At 40.0% G+C, this 26,253-nt stretch overlaps 1 protein-coding gene across 3 annotated transcripts in view; it reads right to left on the reverse strand.

Annotated features, from left to right (window-relative positions):
• TAGAP (T cell activation RhoGTPase activating protein) overlaps positions 1 to 26,253 on the reverse strand; it is an 82,499-nt gene that overhangs the window by 41,822 nt on the left and 14,424 nt on the right. For 2 of the 3 annotated variants that reach the window (XM_069070345.1, XM_069070346.1), the window contains exon 2: positions 18,249 to 18,334. In XM_069070345.1, the coding sequence (XP_068926446.1) occupies positions 18,249 to 18,334 (86 nt within the window). Of the gene's footprint in view, positions 1 to 1,475; positions 1,703 to 18,248; positions 18,335 to 26,253 lie in introns of those variants that run through there. The other variant, XM_069070348.1, reaches the window with a different exon arrangement.

Below are 26,253 nucleotides of genomic sequence, written 5' to 3' on the forward strand. Positions count from 1 at the left end.
TTCTTTCTTTCTTTCTTTCTTTCTTTCTTTCTTTCTTTCTTTCTTTCCTTCCTTTCTCTTCCCTGTTTCCTTTCTCTTTCTTCTTTCTCTCTTTTCCTTTTCCCCTCTTTTTTCTTCTCCTTTCCCTTCCTTAACTTCCTTCTTTTGAAATTTCACTTTTTCAGTCAATGAAAATATGCCTTCCCTCCCGTTTACCTTTTTCTCCCTCCTTTTAATTGACAAAGAATGAAAAACAACTTTTCTGTTAGAAACATGTGCAGTCAAGCAAAACAAATTCCTGCATTTTAGGCCGGAGCTTTTCTACCCTAGGTTTCTCAGTGTTGACTGTGAAAACACCAGGAATGGGGGTTCTGGGATACATCATCCTCGAAGTCAAACCTCTGGATTCTAGTTTGCATCACAGGTTGTCTTCCAGAAGTAGATTGCTCACTGCCTGCCTGCCCCTTTCTAGGGTAGGGCTGTATCCCTAATACTGTCTCTGTATCCCAAACTAACTTATAGATCTAATCTGCACAAAGCTGGTTATAAACTCACTTTTCTATATTTTAGGGTGGGGGGGCATAAAATTTTTGTGTGAAAAGTTATTTTTCATCTCCCCTTTTCATTACTGGCTAGGAGACTTTTGGACCAATGGTAATGTTTCTGAATAGGGTGGAAAAAGGGTCTACATCATTATTTATTTGTCTTCCTTCCCAACAATGCTTCTTTCTTCCTCTTCCTGCTGAGAATCTTTCAGAACTTCTGAGAAGGAGTTAGTGTGGAAAGGTGGGTGAGATGTTGGCCACTGGCTTTCAGATCTATCATACATATTAAGCTTCATGACCTAAAACAGAGACTCCTGGTTTAAGTAACTGGAATGAATTAGCATAAATAGCCCTCAGTATTTTACATATCCTGCACACTACAGTAAGAAAGTGGGGAGGAGGGGAGGAGAACAAATTATTTTATTAAGGGGATTTGTTCTGTGAAGTCAAAGGGCCACACTTGAGGACCTAGAGGGCTCCATGTGGTCTCAAGGCTGCAGGTTCCCTACCCCTGGTCTAAGTATTATTAGCCTTAGGTAAGGAAATTAAGGTCAGAGAAGTTGTGTTTTTCTAATCTATTGAACAACTTTAGGGTGCTGCTGCCTAGCCATCTGGCCCTACTCATTCACAAGGGCCAAGGGCTGGCACTCCCACACTCATCCCAGTCTCTTTGGGCTTCCTTCAGTATCAGAATTCTGAAGAAATGACAAACTCTCCATTATTTCCAGAAAACTGACTGCTTTATACCAAAGGTTCTTAACCTTTTTGTTTGTCATGGACCCATCTGGCTGTCTGGTGGAGACTATGGACCCATTCTCCAAATAATGTTCTTAAATGCATAAAATCAAATATGTAAGATTAAAAAGAAAACCAAGTGTTCAAAATATAGTTATTAAATTTTTTTTTTTAAGTTTATAGACTTTTGGTTAAGAAGCCTTATTTTATACTTACCTCTGACCTCTTTTAGAGTGGTATTGTTCATCTCATTAGCCTTAAGATCCGGTCATGGACATATCAAGATTCTTATGGTTTATGCTCCCATCCACCAAGACTCTTCTCTCTTCTCTGCTGAGTTTCAGTGGAAATCAATGGCATAAGCCATTGATGGAATAGACCACAAAAGTGTGGCTTAACTGTATGTATTTGTTGATTTATAATCATAGAAGTAAAAGAGATAAAAAAAAAAACCCAAATACACTAAAACAAATACTATGCAGGAAGTGAATTTATAGATTCTCCAAAACCTAGAAATTTAAAGAAACACACTTTAGGTGCTTTGGTTCAAACCCTTCCCCTTCCTGATATTCCAGAGAGTGAACCAGGTTAGCCATTCGATTCTAGTTCCAGATGTCTGAGGGCTCTAGGTCTTTATATTAGCTCATAATAGTGCTGCTTACTTCAGTCAATCAGTTAATATTTATTGAGCCCTTTATGTTCCAGGCACTATGGGCACTTGGGATACAAAGAAATGTCAAAATCCACTCGAGGAGATCCCATGCAAACAACTATGTACAAATAAGCTAAATATGGGATAAGTTAGACATAATCAAAAGGGGGAAGGTACTAGAATTAAGGGGAGATAAGGAAAGGTTTCCCATAGAATTTTAGCTTGGACTGGAAGGAAGCCAAAAGGCTATACTTTAAACCAGCCAATGTAAGTGATATGGGTCTCCCTTTGAAATAACTAGCTCCGTTTTCTCAATGCTGTCTACCATTGCTCCATTTCTTCTTCTATATCCTTCCTCTTTTTTTTTTAACATCCCCCTGAAATGACTTTGTATCAAACTTTTATTTCCTTATTCACGTGCATATTTCCACCAGGTAGAATGGCAACTCCCTAATGGCAGAGACCACTGTATTTTCATCTTTTTGTCCTCAGTGTCTAGAGCAGGGGTGGGGAAACTTTTGAGGCCACATGTATCTAAGTATACTTTCTCAGATTCTCTAGGTCCTCAAGTGCAGCCCTTTGACTGAATCCATTACCCATCCCTGCTCTAGAGCAATGCCCGGCATATAGAGGGTACTTAACAAATTCTTGTAGAATGGAAATCCTTGTGCAATTAAACCACAAATTCTTCAACTCTTGGTCTGAAAAGCTTGGTGGGTATGCCCACCTTTGGAATCTTTATGGGCTAAGCCTCTACAAGACATAGTTTGGGTAACTAAAAGTCAAGTAGAGGAATGGGCGGAGCCAAGATGGCAGAGTAGAAGCACGACCTTCCTGTGGCTCCGGCTTCCACCTTCCCCAATCCATGTAAAAAGGGGGCTCTAGGGGTGGCCACGTGGCTCAGTGAGTAAGAGCACCGGCTCCAGTGTTGGGATGACCTGGATCAAATCTGGGCTCAGATACTCAGCACCACACCCAGAAATAACTGGCCATGTAACCTTGGGCAAGTCACTTAACCCCGATTGCTTTTTAAAAAAAAAGGGGGGGGGCTCTAAACAAACTTTGGAGCTGCAGAACCCACAAAATGACATAGAGAAGCTAACCTCCCGCTGAGGACAGCCCAGCAGGCTGGCAGGAATCCAGCCCAGTGCTCTGGGAGCCAAGGCCAGCCCCATGCAGAGGCTTTAGCCCCAGGGCGGGCCTGACCAGCCACCAGCCAAAGGGACTCCAGATCAGCAGCAGCTCTGGCCGTTTCCAGATTTATCAACACATAGATGTGAAGGAAAAAGTGAGAGGCCAGTGCAGTCTGGACTTTGGGACCGGTAAGTGGGAGTGCATGACTTTTACCCCCGGGGCGAGAAGCCGCTGAGACACCAGCACAGCCAGCCAGTGCCACGTGGCAGCTTCAGCTCCTGGCCTGCAGGCTGTAGGGGGACCGAGCACCAGTCTGAGGGGTAATCACTCTTGCTTTAACCTGCTTGGATCTGGATTGCAGTCTAGGATGGAGGTCCTGGGGTGTGTGTCCAGCTAGTCAGAGTGTGTGGAGACCTCAGAGAGGGCACCCATCTGATACCTCCGGCAGCTGAGAAAACCCCAGCATTTGGGACAAAAGCTCCCCTGTCTGGTGGCAGAGTCCTACTGTGGCAAAAAGCCTAAAAGTCAAGTAATTGAGTGGCAAAATGAGCAGCCAAAGGAAACAAAGCAGACAGAAGATTCCAACATTACACTCCTATTTGGGGGACAAAAAGGAGCAAAAGCATGGAACAGGAGGAAAACAGTGAAGTCAGAACTCCTGCACCAAAAGCTTCAAAGGAAAATACAAGCTGGTTACAGGCCATAGAGGACCTTAAGAAGCAGATAAAAGAAGTGGAGGAAAAATTGGGAAGAGAAATGAGAACAATGCAAAAAAATTATGAAATGAGAGTCAACAGCCTGAGGAAAATAATACCTTAAAAAACAGACTGACTCAAATGGCAAAGGAGACTCAAAAAGGCAATGAGGAGAAGAATGCCTTAAAAAGCCAAATTTGCCAGATGGAAAAAGAATCTCAAAAGCTCAATGAGGAGAATCATTGCTTCAGAATTAGATTGGAGCAAATGGAAGCTAATGACTTTATGAGAAATCAAGATGCTGTTAAACAGATCCAAACAAATGAAAGAATAGAAGGCAATGTGAAATATCTCAGGAGAAAAACCACTGACCTGGAAAATAGATCCAGGAGAGATAATTTAATAATTATTGGACTACCTGAAAGCCATGACCAAAGTAAGAAACTAGAAATTATCCTCCAGGAAGTTCTCAAAGAAAACTGCCCTGATGTTTTAGAACCAGAGGGCAAAATAGAGGTTGAAAGAATCCACTGATCACCTCCTGAAAAAGATCCCAAAAAGAAAACTCCTAGGAATATTATAGCCAGGTTCTGGAATTCCTAGATTAAGGAGAAAATATTACAAGCAGCCAGGAAGAAACAATTTGAATACTGTGGAAACACAATCAAGATAACCCAGGATCTGGCAGCTTCTACACTGAGGGATTGAAGGGCTTGGAATATGATATTCTGGAGGGGAGAGGAGCTGGGATTAAAGCCAAGAGTCACCTACCCAGCAAAACTGAGTATCATGTTTCAGGGGAAAATATGGTCATTTAGTGGAATGGAGGACTTTCAAGCATTCTTGCTGAAAAAACCAGAGTTGAATAGAAAATTTGACATTCAGATACAAGAAGCAAGAGAAGCATGAGAAGGTAAACAGGGAAAAGAAATCATAAGGAACTTATCAAAGTTGAACTATTAACATTCCTACATGGAAAAAACAATAATTGTAACTTATGAAACTTTTCTCAGTAGTTGAAGGGATTAGAAATATATATATATATATATACATACATATATATGTGTGTATATATATATATGTCTATATATGAGGGTATATGGGCATATGAATACATATGTGAATGTGTGTATATATGTTTACAGATATACACAGATATACATAGATATACATACAGATATACATAGATATATAGGCACAGGACCAATTTAATAGGAAGGGATGATACTTAAAAGGTGAAATTAAGATGTGAGAGGAATATAATGAGAGGAGATAGGGAGAGACAGATTGGGGTAAACTATCTCATACAGAAGAGGCAAGGGAAAATGGTTACAATGGAGGGGAAGAATAGGAAGGCAAAAGGGAATGGGTCAAACTTACTCCCATTGAATTTGGCCTGAGGAGGGAGTGAAATACACACTAAATAGGGTATCTCACCCTCCAGGAGAATGGGGGGGGGGAAGGGGATGACAGGGGGGATGACTGAAGGGAGGGCAGGCTGGGGGGGAGGGAAGTTGGAAGCACCCTCTTTTGAAAAGGGACGAGATCAAAGTAGAGAACAGAACAAGTGGGAGGTGGGATAGGAGGGAGGGAAATATAGTCAGTCTTTTACAATATATCTAATATGTTATTGTTTTGCATTAGCCACACATGTACAACCTATACTGAACTGCTTATCTTCCCAGTAAGCATGGGTGACAAGGAAGGGAATGAATCTGGAATTGAAAGTTTTAAAATCAAATATTCAAATATATATGTATATATATATATATACTATTATTAATACCATCTTACATGTAATTGGGAAATAAGATATACAGGTATTGAGGCATAGAGATCCACTGGAAAAGTTGAAAGGGGTATGGGAGAAAATATGGGAGAAAGCAGATTGGAGGAGGGGATGTCCTGTGGGACTGCTATTTTGGGGCTGTGGGTAGGGGAAAAACGGGGAGAAAATTCGTAACTCAAAATCTGGCAGAAACGAATGATGTAAATCAGAAGTTAATAAAGCATTAAAAAAAAAAAAAGAAAGTCAAGTAGAACCAACTACCCCTGTTGGAGCCTGGAATTCAAATGTCAGTCTTCTGATTGCCAGAAGATTCTGATTTAGTGGGCTTTCTTCTACTCTCCCTCATTGCCTTGAACTCCACAGGTGAACATCGTTCAGCCTTAGACCAAACACAACAAAAAGTTCTTGCCATTTTCTGCATATTCTCCTAGCTGATTTAGACACCTACAATGCACCACTACTCACTGGCTTAACCTTTTTGTTTCTCTAAATTAGGGTTGATATTAAATAAATGTCGACAACTGAAAAAAGACCAGCTTAAGAAGGCATGAAATAAATGTTTTGTGTTTCAGATAATGTCCCCCCCTCCCCATGCCATTAGATAAAGCAAAGGGAGAAGAGAAGTAGAAAGAAAGACAGATCATAAGAACTATTGATTGGAAAGCAGAAGTCCTAGTTGCGTTTCTAAATTGTCCCAAGAATGATGGATGACTAACAGGAGAATGTCAGAATTGGTGAATTGCGTTGTTCCTAATAATTCTTAGTAGGCTGCCCACTCCTTCATGATTATTCTCAGATTCAAAGTACATGATGACAAACAGTTTATATTATTGAATTCACCCTATAAGGATTCTGGGCTGTTCGCTGCCCAAAGTCTGAGACATTTTTTTTTCCTTTTTAATATGCTATCCAAATAACACCAATGGAAAATTATCTGTACCTTACCAGTTGTCAAGGTTATGACTCAATTGAAGAAAATCTTTGTTTTTTGACATTCTGTGTAAAACTGGTACAAGTTTATTAATTAATTGACGTAGTTTAAAGCACAGCAGGCTTACCATATAAGCAAGCCATGACTTTTTAAATATTCCTTCTTTTTTTCTGTCTGAACTGATAATTAAAATTATTCCCAAACCACTTCCCCTTTTACCTCTTTCAAAGCCCTGGAGTATTTTCTTTTCTTCTTCAAGACCCCTCCCCTATTCACTATTCCCTGACATTACAGGAGCACACTACATTTTAATTGTGTTATTGTTCTGACAAAGAGCCACAATCTGTATTGGGCAAAGAAAAAAAAAGTGTCCTGTTGTTAATTAATTGGTATGGCAGGACATTCTCTGTGTTCTCTCTTCTGATATTTTTTAATCCACAAAAATAGGAAACAAATGATTTATTAGATTACCTGGTTGAAAAAAAACACCTGTGTCTTTCTCGGTGATACAGAGTTTCTACCTGAGTGGGGAAAGTAATTACAATGAATTTTACAATGCCATATCTTGGTTTCTACCTAACTCCCCAATGTTATCCAGCGAATATATCAAATATGGCAATATGACTATACTTACAGGAAGGAAATGCTACTAGCTCATTGTCAAACTAGTTAAATTACAATGCAATTATGTGTGGTGCTGGAAGGAAAAAAGATGTTTAGTGCATCATGGCACTGGGAGAAATCAAGAAGGTCAAATAACACATATTTTTGTAAGCAAATCTGATAAAATATGATGAGAATGATTTCCAGAAAAGATAGAATTTTACTTTGTCTTCTCTCCCTCCCATCCAAGCACTGACCATATTATTGTGACAGTAATAAAGAACCAATTGGTTGGTTGCTGTTCTTGAAGAAGACCAAAATGACATCACTGTGTTGGGGTCAAGGTACAATGTGTCTGACTGAGTCTAATCAGACCAACATGAGTTCAGAATGCTCTACATCACTGATCAGGTACAAATGGTCCATATGAACATTTGGAGTGGAAATGTCTCTAAATTTACACATCTCATATTTCTTTTGGGCTACTGCAATTCTGATTTGCTCATAGAGCACAGAACTTTCTTTGATGGGGGCATGCATGATGGGCAGTCTTGTGCCATGTCTCACAATCAATTCCAAAGTTCTTCAGAGACACCTTGAAAGTGTCCCAGTATCACTTCTTCTGACCTCTATGTGAGCACTTGTTTAGTGTGAGTTCTCCATAAAATAGTCTTTTAGGCAAATGTATGTTTGGCATTCAAACAATGTGACCAGTCCATTAGAGTTGTGCTCTTTGCATAGAGTTTGAATACGTGGCAGGTCAGCTCAAGAAAGGACCTCAGTGTCCAGTACCTTATCTTGCCAGGTGATCTTCAGAGTCTTCCTAAGACAATTTAAATGGAAGCAATTCAGTTTTTTGGCTTGATGCTGATAGATGGTCCAGTTTTCATAGGCATACAATAATGAAGTCAGCAAAATGGCTCTGTAGACCTTTAGAGTTCATGGATACAAATGCTGTGTGTGTGTGTGTGTGTGTGTGTAACCTGAAGGTCAAAATTGGATTATTTGACTTGCCATTTTGTGCCTACATAAGGGACATAGTTGGTGAGCAGGAAGACCTTTCTTCTTACTTGGAGAGAGAACACAAATGGCTTGAAAACCTTTAAGGGGAGAAATTCAGAGGAAAAGAAAACAGACTTTGGAAGGTAAGCATCTAGGAAAAAGTTTCCCTGCATGTCCCTGATTTCCAGCTTGCCTCCCTGGAGATTTTGGGGCAATTCTATTTGTTTAAGATGGAGGTGTCTCTTATTTGAGCTGAGTTATCTTGTTCCCAGTGTGAAAGCTCAATCACTCCATGGATCATCATTGCTTTGATCAGTATTCCCAAGTCTTTCAAACTTGTTTGTCTTTATGATATGGTTGTCATTGTAAGAACCGTTCTCCTAAGCAGAAGTTCACCTTAATCTTCATCAGTTCACACAAGTCTTCACAACCTTCTCTGAAATCATTCATTCCCTCCATTATTTCTTATAGCACAATAGTATTCCATCATATTTATATACCATAAATTGCTCAGTGATTCACTTTGGGGAATGGGTGGTGGGTGGCAGGTAGAACCTTGGTTTCTAATTCTTTGCCACCATAAAAAGAGCTAATATATATATATGTATGTATATATATATATGTGTGTGTATGTATATATACACATATATAAAAATGGGAATAATAATAGCACCCACCTCCCAGGGCTATTGTGAAGATCAAATAAGATAATATTTCTAAAGAACTTAGCACAGTACCTGGAACATAGTAAGTGATATATACATTCTATTATTATTGTTGTTGCTATTATTATTAAAAATAGTCTCATCTTTTAACTTCCTTAAGCTGTCTACATCCACTCCTTTTTATTCTGTCTACATACAGATGAGGCCAAGAGAGGTTAAGTGATTTGCTAAAGGTAGAAGCCCTAGGATTTGAACCTAGAAGTTCATGTTGTTCAGTTATCTGTTGTTTAGTTGTTTCAGTTGTGTCCAATGCTTTATGACCCCATTTGGGGTTTGCTTAACAGAGATACTGGAGTGGTTTACTATTTCCTTCTCCAGCTCATTTTACAGATGAGGAAACAGAGGCAGACTGAGGTTAGATGACTTGTCCAAGGTCACACAACTAGGACGTGTCAGAGGCCACATTCCTGATTTCAGGTCCAGTGCTCTGTGCACTATGGCATCACCTAACTGCTCCATTTGGGGAGTAATTTGATTACACCACCTTGAAAGGTTTGAACATATTGGCAGCAGTTAAATAGCCCTTTGGGGCTATTTTGATCTTGTTGGCCCATTCATATCTCTCTGAGCATGATCTGACCAGGTCAGGTCGGCCATTGATCACTCTGTCATTGTCACACTCTGGCCTTAAGCCTATAATGAAGATCTGACAGATGTGTGAGAGGACTAGGGAGAGAGATGGGCACATGCAGAGGCCAGAGAACAGACCCGGGTTCTTGAAGAGGAGGAATCTGCTGCTCCATGAAGCAGCTGGATTATTTGGCCTTTTAAAACCTCTTCTGATCCTCAGTCTATGATCCTGTGTAGTAGAAGAAAGTCAAAGGAATCAGGACCCTTCTATTTTTACATGTTCTTTGGAGTAACTAGTATAAAAGTTCATAGACCTCAGGTGAAGATTTGAGGTTATTTCATTACTTTTTTTCTTTTCCATAATTATTTTAATCAAAGAATCTTAGAAAGGGAAAGAATTTAGAAATTGTCTTAGTTCATCTTTCTCCCCCTAGACTAGTTTAACTTTGAAACACAATCTTTTAGATGGTCTCCACTGTTGAAATATCTGATTTCAACAAATACTCTGGGGGAAGTCATAGGAGACAGATAATTGGGCATTCATGGGGAATGGGTGAGTCATTGTAAAACTGAGACCTTGGCTATTGCCCAGGACCCTCAGCTAGAAACCTAGGGCTAGACAAGGTGGGCAAGTTCTTCTTGATCATGAGAGAATTCCGTGGGTAGATAAAGAGAAGTCACTAGAAAGGCTTCCTTAGGAGTTCTCCGAAAAAGACAATGAAACATCTTTTTTTCTGCATGAGATAAGATGATTTTTCTACGCTTTCAGAAATATGATGGGAAATTGACATTAAGCTTAGGTTATGAATGTAGATAACAATGAAGTGAGAGTGTTGTGTTGGCACCAAAGAATATATCTCATTTTGATAAAATAGAAGTATTTCCCTAAAGAAAAAACAAAACATCTTTCTCAGGATAGGCTGCCAATAAAAAACGGGAAGGATTGGTGTTTGGGGTAATAGTTTAGGGAGAACTATGTTGGAGAAGGGTTGAATTGTTGATCTGGAAAACTGATTGCACAAATATGCAAAGGTAACTTGAGTCAACATTTTAAAGAGGATAAACTACAATAAAAAAACACAAGATCTGATCTTAGAGTACGTATGATGCATATCTGACACAAGAAACTAAATGCCAATTGATATCCACAGGGAGGAACAATTAGTAAATTTATGAACTGGGATCCAATCTCTAGTTAGGTTTCTTGTTGTTTGGTTATTCCAGATGTGTCTGACTCTTTGTGACACCATTTGGCAAAATTAATGGAGGGGTTTGCCATTTCCTTCTCCACCTCATTTTACAGATGAGGAAACTGAGGCAAACAGGGTTAAGTGACTTGCCCGGGGTCACACAACTTGTAAGTGTCTGAGGCCAGATTTGAACTTAGAAGGATGAGTCTTCCTGACTCCAGACCTGGTACTCTATCCAATGAACCACCTAGTCAAATATAGTACTTTAAGGTTTGCAAAACTATGATAAACATTAACTCCTTTGACTCTCAAAACGACCCTGTGAGGTAGGCGTTATTATCAACCCTTTTTAAAGACAAGGAAACAAAGCTACAGGGAAGGAAAGCAGTTTATCCAGTGTCCCACAGGTGTCTGAAGTGGAAATCAAACCTGCATATTCCTCCAAGACCTCTCTCATACCACATTGCTTTATGCAAGTTTTCTGAAAACAAGACAAGCTGAATCTAATTAGATGTTATGTTCCATTTCTCCCACTACATGATTTCCCTTGAAAGTCATGCATGTGGTTCTTAGAGAGAAGTGTTAGATGCCATGCAATCCCTAAGTGCTAAGATGATTGCCCACCCAGAAGAGACTGAAGCAGAAAACACTGCCTTAGCAACTTGTAGAAGGTTTACAAAGAGTAATTGATACGCATGTGACAACAGCTTCCTTCCTGTCTACTAATGGAAACGAGTCTACCAAACTGATCTTCCCAGACGGTGCTTCCCCTGGAAGTAAAGTCCTTGGTTAGTAGTGTCTACCCAGAATATTCCACCCACACACAGGAAAACAGAAGATGAATAAGAAACGTGAGGTGGAGATTTGATCAGAGTTATCATTTTGCTGGTTTATGGAGAGACAAGAAATATGAAAAATAGGGTTTGAACTGTCTGAACTGTCCCATTATGAATAAAGAACTAAGAGATGGAGTAAAGACAGGGACTCGCCTGAGCTCTCCCCCAAGCCTCTCCAAATATCTTTAAAAAGTGAGTGCTATTCTCAGCAATACAACAATCTAAGACAACTCTGAAGACTTACGATGAGAAATACTATCCATCCTCAGAGAAAGAACTGATGGTGTCTGAATATAGATTGAAGCATATTTTTTAAACTTTATTTTTATCAAGTATTTTGTCTGTTTTCTTTCACAACATGACAGTTAAGGATATGTTTTGCATGACTACACATGTATAACCTATATGAAATTGCTTGCCTTCTCAATGAAGGGGATGGGGAGGGAGGAAGGGAGAGAATTTAGAACTCAAGATTTTAAAAACAAATGTTAAAAATTGTTTTTGTGTATAACTGAGATAAAAATAAAAGAGTAAATTGGAAAAAAAAGAATAAAGAGCTAAAAAGAGAAAGCCTTCTAAGGAAAGTGTGGCAGCTTCAGAGGAACAATATGCCATTGGCATTTTACATATGGTGGTTAACAGTGGAGCTTGTGGGGTGTACATCTGTTATCTTTCGTTCATGTTGTTCAGTCATGTCAGACTCTTTGTGACCCCATGGACCACTGCACACCAGGCCCTTCTATCCTCCACTATCTCCCACAGTCTATCCAAGTTCACTGTTTCCATTCTGACCAGAAGTGTTCAATTACTCTGGATTTCTCCTTAGTAAACTTTTGATATCACATTTTTGGTATCAATTTTGTTTTTGCTTTTTCAAGTTGGCATTTCCAACAATACTTTCCATTACCCTTTTCTTTTGGTCTTTAATCTTTCCCAACATCAGGGTCTTTTCCAATGAGTACAATCTTCTCACTATGTGGCCAAAGTATTTAAGCTTCAACTTCAGAGTATTTGACCTTTTAATGAATAGCATGAATTACTGTCTTTACATATTGACTAATTTGATCTCCTTGCTGTCCAAGGGACTCTCAAAAGTCTTCTCCAACACCACACTTTGAAAGCATCAGTTCTGTGACATTCAGCTTTCCTTTAGTCCAGCTCTCATAGCCATATATTGCTACTGGAAAAACCATAGCTTTGACTATACAGACATTTGTTACAAGGTGATGTCTCTGCTTTTTAGTATGCTGTCCAGATTTGTAATAACTTTCCTTCCAAAGAGCAGGTATCTTTTAATTTCATAGCCATAATGATCTTTGAGCCCAAGAATATACAATCTGACACTGCTTCCATGTCTTCTTCCTCTGTTTGCCAGGAAGGGATGGGACCAGTTGCTAAGATCTTGGGTTTTTTGATGTGAAGCTTCAAGCCAGCTCTGACTATCTGCTCTTTCACCTTAAGGACACTTCTTAATTCCTCCTCATTTTGTGCCTTTAGAGTGGTATTGTCTACATTCATCTCATTCATACCACATAACTACTCCCTGCTTATGCTATTCCTTAAGTATAAGACATTAATGTACATGCAATTGCTTACTCGCACCTCTTATGTATTTCTTCATTGCCCTTTGAGTCACTGATAATTTTAATTCCTTGGAAACAATTCTTTTCCAAGACTCACCTCCATAGAGCATGAACGGGTGAGTATTTATTTTGAAAAGATGCAACACAGAACATATTGTAATAACCAAAAGCACTGTGACATTTCCTGAATGGAATCTATTCAATCCCTCCTATTCAAGAGGCACCTGGACAGTGCGTGATATCTGCTCTCAATAATGGGGAAAAGTTTTGTTGTTGCCCAGTGTTTTCAGTTTCCTCATGACCCTATTTGGGGTTTTCTTGGCAAAGATACTGGAATAGTTTGCCATTTCCTTCTCCAGATTATTTTACAGATGATGAAACTGAGGAAAATAGGGTGAAGTGACTTGCCTAGGGTCACACAGCTGTGTGTCTGAGTGTCTGAGGCTGAATTTGAATTCAGGTCTTCCTGACTCCAGGTCCAGTGAGCTATCTACTGAGACACCCAGCTGCCCTCACAGAATTCTAAGGGTTAAATAACTTGCCCAAGATCACACAGCTACTAAGTGTCTGATGTCAGATTTGAACTCAAGAAGACAAGTCTTGGTGCTATATTTACTGCACCTCCTAGCTGCCTACTTGAACCCAGATACTTTGACTCTAAATTTGAACTTCATTCTACTGTAACATATCAACTGTTTAAATTTATTACTCTAATTACTTAGGTATATACACACACATAGATATATTCACACACACACACATATATATATACACATACATACATATATACATATGTATATATTTGAGTTCTGGAGTCATCGCATTTAATTTAATATTTAATTTTTTCACAACTACATGTAAAAACAATTTTAACATTCTTTTTTCAAATTTTGAGTTTCAAATTCTCTCCCTTTCTCCCTCATTGAAAAGGCAAGCAATTTGTCATAGGTAATACACATGTAGTCATGCAAAACATATTTCCATGTAAATATGACATTTATTTTAGCTACTCAGAACAATCTACCAAGGTTATACTTATGAAATCAATAGAAACATGATGATAGCAGTTCAATATGCCTTATGGAGAAATCAGATCAGAAACAAAAAAGAAAATAATAATTTGATTAGATTTATTAGGGACTACTCTCTTGTGACTGGCTCTATTGGATACCCCAGTCATGGGTTCTGTTTCATAAACAGATTATGCAGAAATGAGCCAATTACATTTTCCTCGGGGCCTGAGAGCTTTATAGAGAATCTACCTGCAGCCACATTAAGTTGATACGCTAAGCATGAATCCTGTGTTTCAGACTGTCAGCCCAGTAACCTCTAACGACCCTAGAGATGTGCCTATAAATAGTAAAACTAATCATGGCCTGACTAAGGCTGTCCATAATTACCCAGCAATCTAGCTTTCAGGATTAATTTGGTTTATGAAGTTATCTGCCTCATTACTAATAAGTCCAGGGACCCAGGGTGCCCATTTATAGTCAATCCAGTCTGGTTTACTGACAATGAATAGACAGTCTAGTTGAAAACAAGAATCTCTCCTTGGGAGTGAAAGTCTCGGTCTCTGAGCTAGCATTGAAACTGAAACTGCAGATACCCTTCCCAAGATAGAGGTACTCAGGACAGGTTGGGGTGGGTTTTTTGTTTTTATTTTTTTTTTTAACCTAACGCTACTTTAAGATTATAGTGACTAAGGTCAGTAGTCACTCAGAAGGTCGTGTGTTGGCAGGGACATAAAAATTCACATAAGGGATTAGTCCTTGGGACTAGTTTTAGTTAGCTAGTTTTATAAAACTAGCCCTTAATAAGTAGGAGAACCTCAATGGGGATATACTAAAGGTGAAAACTTGAAAGAACAAAGGTCAGAAAGCTGGGTGTGATGGCAGGGTGGCTAATTTCCATAATCCTTGCTCCTCAGAAAGCTAAAGCTAGTAGATTGCTTGAGGTCTGGAGTTCTGAGCTGCACTGGGCTGAGGCTGCAGTCTGGCCCCAACATGGAGATCCTCTGGGAGCACGAGCCACCAAGCTGAAAGAGGAAGGGGTGAACTGTGCCAGGCTGGAAATAGAGCATGTGCCCATCAGGAATGGATTTGGGCCTGTGAGTGGCTGCTGCAGTTTCCCCTGGGGTGAGATAGTGACACCTAGTCTCAAAATAATAAAACAAAACAAAACAGGGTCCAGAACCCCGACTAAACTGGAAAATTCGATGTACTCCCACTTACTTCCATGGGAGTGCTCTTTGACTATGAAGGACAGGATGCCAGGAATGGGGAAGGCAGATGCACCTCAAAGGAAGCCTCTAACGTGAGTCTCTGTTTTTAACAAATTCAAGGTTTTGGTCCAGATCTGAGATTTTATTAGTGTGGGTGAACTCCTGGAACAGTTAACTCCCTGCACTGATACAGATCAATATCTCATGTATAACTAACTTGTCATTTTAGAAAACTTCCTGGGCCACTGAGAAGTGTAATTTTCTTACCTCCATATGTGTTCGTGTTAGTATGTGTTAGAGGCTGGACTAGAACCCACGCCTTCCTTCCTCTGAGTTCATCCCACTATTTGCTATACCAAGCTGATTCTCAAGCAAAGCTTTTTTTCTGGTTAAATTCTAACTCTAGGGGAAGCTAGGTGACGCAGTGAATAGAGCACTGGCCCTGGAGTCAGGAGGACTTGAGTTCAAATCCAGACCTCAGACACTTGACACACTTACCAGCCATGTGACTTTGGGCAAGTCACTTAACCCTAATTGCCCTCCAAAAAGCAAAAAAACAAAAACAAAAACTAAATGTTCTAATAGCCAATCTTTTCTTTTTTTTACTCCCTCCCTTCCTTCTTGCTCTCCTTCCTATTTCCTTTCCTTCATTCCTCCTTCCCTTCCTTCACTCCTCTCTCTCTTGCTTCCTTCATTTCTTTCTTCACTCTTTCTTCTTTACCTTCCTTCACTCCTTCCTTGCTTCTTTCTCTCTTTTCTCTCTTCCTTCTTTTACTCTTTCCTGCCTCCTTCCCTTCTTGTCTTCACTCCTTTTTTGGTTCCTTCACTTCTCCTTTCCTTCCTTTTTTCAATCCTTCCTTGCTTCTTTCACTTCTTTCTTCACTCCTCCCTCCCTTCCTTCACTCCTTCCTTATTCATTCCTCCCTTCCTTCTTTCACTCTTTCTTCCCTCCCTTCCTTCCCTTGCTCCTTCTCTCCCCCTCCTTTTCTTCTTTGTTTCCTTAACTCCTCTCTCCCTCCTCCCTCTCTTCCTTCCTTCTTTCCTTCACTTTTTCCTTGCATCCTTCTCTCCTTCCTGTCTCCTCTCTCTTCTCATTTCCTCCCTGCCCTCACCCCCTCCACTTTACTCCCATCCATTTTTCTAACCGATTCATACTGTTCAGATGATGTGGTCTAGAAATCCCCAAAGTCAATTCACAAACTACAAAGTTAACGTCACAATAATATCACAACTTGCTGACTCAAAGATGCTATTTTAAAAGTTCAGAAAGAACTTTTTTGAATTATCTGTATTATTTTTATCCTAAAGTGATGGCAGGTGAACAAGGAGTTCTGGATTCTGAAGCTTCAGTCAGAAATGCTGCCAACAAGAGTATTATAAAAATAAACAATTTGCTATCACAGCTTCTGATATGAACACAAAGATGCTCATCTTGCTTTAAAAGCTAAAATCAGTGTTAGCTTGTGAGGCATTAAGGAAGGCCTATTGCAACACTTGGATGCTTAGCTTTAACACCCACTATGCATATATTAGTCTGTGGGACATTCCTCCTTTTTTTCCTTCTCCCATTTGTTAGCTGGCTCGAAAATAATGGTGGGAGTGGTGCTGAAATCCACAGGGTCAGCCCATGAACCAGAGAATTATGAAATTAGTGGCATGATGATATCCCAACCCAATGACTCAAAAGCACTGATTTGGAAGTCTGGCCTAGGTGTCTTTGATGCCCCTCTGTTATTTTTGCCATAAAATGACAACTAGCACAACTATGAGTCTGAGGATATGACTTTTAATTGAAAGAAGTTCACACAATAATTGGGCAACACCCAACCTGGCACAATAGAAAGTGGGTGCTGGGGGTAGAGAGCACATCATAGTGTTAATAACATATAGATCTATCTGATAAACGTATGCTCCAGAATCCAGCATGTCAATCGACAAGCATTTATTAAGTGCTTACTGTATGCCAGTCAACATGCTAAGCACTAGAGACAGAAAGGCAAAATAATGGCCCCCCTTCTCAAGGAGCTCACAAATAAATAAGGGTTTAGATCAGTCACTATATTTACTATCCTAGCTTTTGCATATGAGAATTATGAAAATATGGTTCCTTTAATGAAATTAGTCTCTTTTTCCGTCCAATAAAAGGGTCAGCCTCAGTGCTCTCTAAACTCTCTTACAATGGAATATAAGCTTCTTGAGGTCAGGGGTTGATTCCTTTTGGTCTCTCTTTGTATCCCCAGTGAATACCATGCCTACATATCATAGGTTCTGGATAAATGCTTGTTACTTGCTTCTAAGTCTAAAACCTCTGAATCTGGTAAAGTCTTGCTTTCAAAGATCAAATAGAAGCTGCACTGTCTAAATCATTAGCTCTGCCTGAACTACCAAAGTGTGAATTGTACGATGATTAAAAAGGTTCTAGAGACATAGTTTCTATGTGAGATTAAATGATTAAATTCATATAGTCATAGTTTTCATCATTTTATTAATAAGGCCAGCAGGTTGTTAATAAAAGGATGGTCACTTGGCTTTCTCTCTTACACCAAAGACAATCATGCTGGTGGTCTCACAGTTTATATACCTTAGGCGTTCAATGAGGGACTAGGAGTGACATCATGTCAAAAATATCTCTATACTCAGATCATAGGCTTTCTTATGCTATCAGGACAAAAGGATCTGTCTCCATCCAAGCTTGAGTAGACACAATGGACTTCACCAGGTTAGATTAAATTCTTTGTAAGGTTGGGCGAAGTTTTACCAAAATTGTGTTACTTCAATCTCATCAGTAATGTCCTTGAAGAGACTCATCTTTCAGGACTTTGGAAGAAGGGGAGAGATCTGAGTTCCTCCAAGACTTTGGTTATTAATAATCATTTCTCACAATTTGGCCCTGGGGAGAGTAGATGCCATGCCCCATTGGGGGCAGTAACAATGGGGAGAATGGTGACTGGGTGGGATTGGTAAAGAAGAGACTATCTAATGCTACAGCAGGGTCTTTGTGTTTTTTCTAGTTAAAAAAAAAAAACAAACCAACCACAGCTGTTATTTACTCACATACCTGGTTGATGACCATGGATTGCATAAGGCCTTGCCCAATCCCAGGGATGGTGCAGAGCCTCGGCGCTGAATTAAGATTCTGAGTTGCTGAAATAAATTACAGGACAGTTGGTCACTGTTTACTCTAATACTGCAAAGCTTCCATGAAATAAGAAATGCTAGTGAAACATCGCAAACATACCTGGGCATGCACACTCCAAATCAAAACTACTTGAAAACAATTACCACCCTTTCCCCCAAACAGCAAGTTGTCACAGACAAATCTTCATAGAGGAGAAGAACATGAATGGTATTAAACTCAGAGATAAGAGACCTGAATTCCAATCCTGGCCTCTAGATGCCCAGTCCAGCATGGTTTTCATGACAGCAGGCAGCCTCTCCTTTTAAGCCTGGCTCTAGGTACTGGGACCAGCTTCCACAAGCTGAATGCTGGGTATATAGGAACAGTTATCTCAGGCCCTGTGACAGCATACATTCCTAGGCATTCCACAGCAGAATTAGGCAAGTATAAATAGAGAGAGAAGCAGTGTTAGACTGTGAGCTATTGGAGAGCAGGAATTGTCTGCTGATTTTCATTGCATCTCAGTGCTGAGCACAGTGCCTGACAATGAATGTTTGTTGACTGACTCACAGTATGTTTTGACTCAGCTCCAATCCTATCTTCTCCAACAGGCCTTGTCTAGTCTTATTGCAGCTTCCCTGCCCAACCCCCATCCAGTGCCTTCTCTCTGAGATTTCCTCGCATTTATTCTTTATGGGTCTTTTATGTACTTAATTTACATGTTATTTTCCACCATTAGGCACTAACTAGATGGCATAGTCAATAGGGTGCTGGGTCTGCAGTCAGGAAGACAGAATTCAGAATCCAGTCTCAGACACTTACTAACTGTATGACCTTGGGCAAGTCACTTACTGTCTGCCTCAGCTTCCTCAAATAAAATGGGGATAATAGTATCACCTACTTCCTAGGGTTGTTGTGAGGACCAAATGAGATAATAGTCTTAAAGTACATAGTGTTGTGCTACTGGTATTAATCCCGCCATTTTACAGATGAGGAAACTGAGGGTCAGAGAGACTAAGTGACTTTTCCACTTTCCCACATTTAGTAAGCCAGAGAGGAAGGATTTTAACCTAGGTTTGTTCTGATTCCAAGTCCAGCACTCATGCCACTTCACCAAAGGTCTCCCCACTCTCTCTCTCTCTCTCTCTCTCTCTCTCTCTCTCTCTCTCTCTATTTCTCTTTGTCTCTCTCTCTCGATATATACATATGTCTATATGTGCATATATGTGTGTATGTATATATATGTATACTCATGTATATGTATATTTATAGTGCCTCTGTACCCAGTTTATGAAAACTTTCCTCCACTTTGCCCAGGTGACTAAAAGATCAAGAGGGTTCTGCTTGACAGTATGGCTTAATGACACATCACTTAATGTCTTGATGTTATCTTTGCAATATTCCATGCAATGAAAACATCTAAGGACATTTTACAGATAGACAGTTCTGTTTACATACTTGTAATATTTTCCACTTTGGGAAAAAAGCATCAAAACAGTTTAACAAAATAACCATCATATTGTAAAGTGTCTCCTTTCCAGGCCTGGAGTCAGGCAGACGTGAGTGTTGTGCTTAGTATATAGTAGGCACTTAATAAATACTTGTTCTTGGGGTGGCTAGGTGTCGCAGTGAATAGAGCACTGGCCCTGGAGTCAGGAGAACCTGAGTTCAAATCCAGCCTCAGACACTTAACAAAAAACTAGCCATGTAACTTTGGGCAAGTCACAACCTCAATTGCCCAGCCTCCCCTCTACAAAAAGCAAAAAAGCAAATTAATTAATTAATGCTTGTTCTAATTAGACTAAGGGTTTCTTGCCAGCAGGGTCATTTTTGCTTCTCTTTGTAGCTTCTGTGCTTAGGACAAAGCACATAATGAGCTCTTAAAAAATGCTTGTTTTTGTTGGCCTGGCCTGAGGAGCAGACTTTCCAAATTAGGCAAGTCATTTAACATCTTTGGAAATTTGTAAAACAAAGGGGTTGAACTAGATGTCTTCTAAAGTCCCCTTAAGTTCCTTCTAACGTCTACTTTGCCTCCCCTGCCTTACCCCAAGTCTTGGATTCATCTTGTCTCCCAGAAATCTGGTTACATCCTTGTCTCTGAGGTAAATGTGATCCATATTTATCCTTGCCCACCCTCCATCCCCTATGGTGTATTAATATCTCCCACCTTCTATTTACTCTGTCATTTAATCTTTCTGACCTCTCAGTTTCCCATTCTGTAAAAAAAAAAGGGGGTTGGATTAGACAGAAGTATCAAACCCACAAGTTACAAATTATGCAAAATTCCATATTAAAATATAATGGGAAAGTATTTAACAAAATAAATAAAAATATAATACAATAAAGATAATGTTAGTTTGTGGTTTTCTAAGTCACTAGTGGCCCACTGGGATCTGTTTCCATTTAACTTTGACCCCAGCGAACTGGATAACTTCCAGTTCTAATTACCAAGACCTTAGCCTACTCTCACTTTGTAGTTAAAAGGGAATCATGGCCAAGTGCCTGCTGTAAGGCAGATTTTAGAGATGTTTCAGAGTCCACTTAAGAATCACTGCCTATTCCCAGAATGGAGTGGGTTATAACAAGCAGATGATGGGGTGGGTGTCAAGATGGGAACTGAGCACCTTCCCAGTAATCACTGAGTCAGGATGCATAATGGCTTTATTGTAAATTGCTTGCATGTCACCATAGAATTTTATAGCCAGAAAGGATCCTATCTAATCCAATATTTTCTAAAATATTCTGGGACTTGAAACATATTGATAGAAATCCATAAATGCTGGTTTGGGTAATTTGGTAAGGGAAATTTTGGAGCAAAATTGAAAATCCATCTATTTTGAACCCCTATGAAATAACTAGAGTGCTATATTTAGAATCAGAGGATCTGGATTGGAATCCCAGCTGTGCTATTTATACCTATTTGTGTGACTTTGGGTAAAGTCACTTAGCTTCAGTTTCTTCATCTGTTAAATCAGGGGTTGGGACTAATCAGATGTGTCAGACACATGGCAGAAGCACAGTTTATCAGATTAAAATGTAATTGGAAAATATTTAATAACAACAACAGCAACAGCACAGGAGCTCTCTGCCCAATATTCTGGAGTCTTCACGGAACAAATTCTTTTATTAATGGGATTTGTTCTGTGAAGTTTGAATTCAGTAAAAGAGCCACACTTGAGGACCTAGAGGGCTACATGTGGCCTAGAGGCTACAGGTTCCCCACCCCTCCCATAGATGAAGAATGAATGGGGACCAGCATTGAATGGGACTGGAAGAGCAGGTTAGATTGTTTTGGGAATATTTGGGGATAGATCTCAAGTTTTCCAGAAAAGCCAGTTCCCCCATCCATCCATCCATCCATCCATCCTTCCTTCCTTCCTCTCTCTTTCTCTCTCTCTCTCTCTCTCTTTCTCTCTTTCTCTCTTTCTTTCTTTCTTTCCTTCTTTCCTTCCTTTTCTTTCTTTCTGTGCCCATCTTTTAAAGACTAACATTTTCCTGATATTACTATGATATAGCAGTGAGGCGTAGAACATCACCACCTCTGAAAAACTAAAAATGAGTATGACATAAAGCTCAGTAGAGAGATGAGATGCATGGCGCCTGGTGGATGTGATCAGACTGTAACATGTAACCAATGAGGAACTCTAAAGAAGAACAGGAATAAAAGACATCATGAAGGGATTATGCACCCAGGTAGACATCCTGGGTGCTCCATTAGAACCCTCAAGATGCTGGGGGAAATGTAAGAAAGACTCCAGCACACTTGGGCAGAGCCCCTGTGATGAACTTTTAGAAAACCATGGACAGAATTACAGAAGATGGTTAGGCATGGATAGTTTGTGATTTCTATCAACAGAGGGAATTACTCAATTGATGAGATCATAGATCCATTTGAGGATTTTATCAGTATACAATTTAGTAGATGGTAAGCTTCTGGAGGGCAGGGACTGTTTCATTTTCATTTTTGCATTCCTAGGGCCTAGCACGATGCCTGGCATGCCGTTGGTGTTAAATAAATGCTTGCTGAATTTAATGGAATTGTAAAGACTATACATTGGGAAATATGGCTCTAGTTCAACTCCATCATTTTAACAGAAGAGGAATTAGAAGCCCAGAGAGGTTGCCCCAATTCACAGGGCTAGGTAGGAACTGAGTTGAGACAAACTCAGAACTCCTGAAAATTCCAATGCTCTCTCCACTACTCTTAATCAATAAATATTTCTTGAGTTCCTACTCCTGTCTAGGTGTAGCATGATTTCATGTGAAATGGGTTCCTCTGAGCTCAGACATAATGATATCCAAGTGAAATACAGAAAATAATGTTAAATAGAAATCATTATTTTCAAGCATTTATTAAGCACCTATCACACGCAGGGTACTGAGAATGGAAAGAAGTGGGAACCAAGTCCCAGCCCTCCAGAATGTTGTGATTTGATTGGAGGGAAAAGGACCTGCCCAGAGCGATGATAAATAATAGAGAGCATCACTTATCACTTTCAGATGAGGGAGAGAAGGCTTCCTGGAGAAAGAAACTGAAACTAGGTCTAAGTCCAGAGGAAAGAAGGAAGATGTTTGAATTCTATACAATTCCACAAACATTGATTAAGCATCACTCCAACACAAAGTGAAAGAAGAAGAAACTATCACTGAATTCGGAGGCTCACATGGTAAAGTTCTCCCCTTTCTCATAAGATTGATTTCAATCAGTAGGTTTCCTATAAGATCCCAATATAATGCAGATTTTTTTTCATGTTGCACATAAACTTCTTGAAGGTAGGTAGTGTTTTAATTTTTGTCTTTGTATCTACAGAGCATAACTCCATGTCTGGCTTATACTAGGTGCTCAATAAATACTTGAAGAATTAAATTGAATTCATGCAGTTACCATGGGCAAGGAAAGCACTTTGCTAGAATGCAAAGACAAAATCCACACTGCTCTTGCCCTCAAGGAGCCTGCATTCTAATGAGCAATCCTACTTCTCAATCTAGGGGATTCCTGAAATTCTACCCTTAGACAAAAACAGCTGAAATTTCTATCCCACAAATTATTTTCTTGACAACCCCCCCCCTTTTTTTTTTTTTTTTACCATAGATGGTGTTCAGTCATTTCCTTCTCTTTGTGACCCCATTTGGGGTTTTATTGGCAAAAGGTGATAGAGTAGTTTGACATTTTCTTCTCTAGCTCATTTTTACAGATGAGGAAACTGAGGCAAACAGGGTTAAGTGGCTTACCCAGATCACACAGTTAGTAAGTGTCTGCGGCCAGATTTGAATTCAAGTCTTCCTGACTCCAGGGTCAACGTTCTATCCACTGCACCACCATGCAGTCATAGGAAGCATGGCATTAATATTTTACGGATGAAACCTATACAGAAGAGACTAAAAGTTCAGGGAGGTTTTGCTCAGGGTCAAACAGCTAGTAAATATTAGAACTAAGATTTGATCCCAAATCTTCTGACTTCAAGTCTAGTATTTCTATACCATGATTCCTCTCCACCAGACCATTTTGTTTAAGGCAAATATTCCTGACAGAAGTAAATCTACTCCATCATTTGTAGGTCAGTATAAATTAACTTATCAGATCTTTTCTTGAGAACAAGTTTCAATAGACAAGAAAACAGGGCACAAAACAAAACAGCTCTAACATCCTTCCTTGCTTGAAATGTATGATCCTATGAAGGTGCACAAGCTGGAAGAAACCTGAGAGACCATCTAGTCCAACTTTTCATCTTACAAGTGGGGAAACTGAGGTCAAGGGAGTTGCAACTTGCTCCAGGTCACACAGGCAGTGTCAGAAGTGAGATTGGAACCTAGATTTTCTGACTGCAGTGAAGTTTGTATGGCCTGCTAGGTGGTGAAGTGGCACTGGCCTCGCAGTCAGGAAGATTCATCTTCTTGAGTTCAAATCTGGCCTCAGACACTTACTAGCTGTGTGACCCTGGGGAATTCACTTAACCCTATTTGCCTCAGTTTCCTCATCTGTAAAATGAGCTGGAGAAGAAAATGGTAAACCAGCATCTTTGCCAAGAAAACCCCAATGGGACCGTGAAAAGTCAGATACAACTGAAACAACTAAACACATCTTCTGACTCCAGCGACAATATTCTTTCCATTGTATCCCAGTGAATAAAAAAATGAGCTGAGAATGGAATAAGCACCTACTATGTGCCAGACACTGTGCTAAGTGTTTACAAATTTTTTTCCCATTTGATCCTCATGACAATCCTGGGAGATAGCTGTTATCATATCTCCATTTTACAGCTGAGGGAATTGAGGTAGAGGTTAAATGACCTGTCCAGGCTCATACAACTAGTAAGCACTGGATTTGAACTCAGGTGTTCCTGATTCCAGGCCCAGGGCTTTAGTCACTATGACATCTTGCTGGGGAGATAAGCCTCATTGTTTTAGGTGGAGATCTCTGAGTTCAGCAGAGTTATTATGAAGTAGGGGGTAATGTGAGGTTGTGGGGAAAACACTGAATTTGAAGACAACACTTGGTTCTAGTCTTAACCCTATCATTCACTAGCAGGGAAACAAGTCACTGTACCAGTATTTCCTAATGTTTTAAAAGAGAAGATTAGATTAGGTGACCTATAGATCATTTCCAAGGTTATCCTTTCAACACTTGATTCTATAAAACAAATGAACTCTTTCCATGAAAGGAGGCAAAGTCTAAAGCTAAAAAACCACGACTTCCTTAGGAAAGTCAGGACTGCTAGAGATCAGATAGGATTTGCTTCCATCTGGATCTAAATAGTCCTGGGATATTATAAGCTGCAACCCAATCTGTGCAGTCACATGTTATAGTTATGCCTACCAGTTGTCCCTTTGGGGGTGACTTTTGGAAGGAATGGCTCTCCATGCTTACAGTTCTGAGTCATCAGCATGATATGTCCCTCTAGCCTTGCTCCTTTTCCTTCTCTTCATCCTCCTTTCCCTCTTCCTCTTCCTTCTTCTCTGTCTCTCTGCTTCTTCTCTAGCCTCAGATGAGATTTCTGACTTCATATGACTAAATCTGTTGGATTATGCTCCAAAAGCTTTTTGTCTTTACAGAGCAGCAGCCTAGAATGGCTCTATGTTAGCTTTCAGCCTGTCCATGGGCTGGAGTCAATTGCTTGGGCAGTCTCATGTACACTCTCCACCCCAGTTGGATTTAATGAAAATTAAGCATGGTTAGGATCTCATAGCATATGGTGCTCCATAAACCATAAATGCAACCAACTGTCAATCATTCATATGAGCAAATATGAGAAGAATAGACTAAAAGGGAAAGACCTCAGCTAAGGCTCAGAAGGCTTGCATTGTAGTCAGGGTGACCTCCCCCTCTAGCTCTTTCCTTTCCTCCCCTTTGGAGGAAATTGGAGTTAAGTGACTTGTCCAAGGTCCCATAACTATTAAGTGTCTGAGCCCGAATTTGAACTCAGGTCCTCCTGATTTTAGGGCTGGTGCTTTATCCGCTGTGTCACTTGGCTGCCCCCTTCCCCCCGCCTCTTTCAAGAACACCAGAGAGTAGATGGCAATGATGAAGGGTGGGGTGCAATGTGGAGGATAGGGACACCTTCTTCAGTGGAAAATGAGTTAAGCCAAGCCAATCCAACAACCATGAATTAGGTACTTACTGCATGCAAGGTTCTGTGATTGGTGCTAGGGATACAATACAAAAATAGGCATTGCCCTCATAGAACACACATTCTACTAGGAAGATATACCATCTGCACAGATTACATCTCCCACAGGAGATGGTGTATGAATTGGGATTGGAAGAAAGATGAGGTTTATAAGAGGTGGAGGTGAGGAGGGAAAGCATTCCGGCATGGGGGACATTCTGTGTGGAGTCACAGAAGTGGGGGATTGAATGCCAAGTTCGGGAAATAAGAAATAGGTTGGTTTGGCTAGGATGGAAACAGTACAAAGGGGAGCAAAGTGCAAATAATCTGGGAAAGAT

The sequence above is a fragment of the Petaurus breviceps genome, unplaced genomic scaffold (genome assembly GCF_028583685.1).
Source record: "Petaurus breviceps papuanus isolate PSGF00001 unplaced genomic scaffold, PetGlider_PUasm1.0 90808, whole genome shotgun sequence".
NCBI lineage: Eukaryota > Metazoa > Chordata > Mammalia > Diprotodontia > Petauridae > Petaurus > Petaurus breviceps.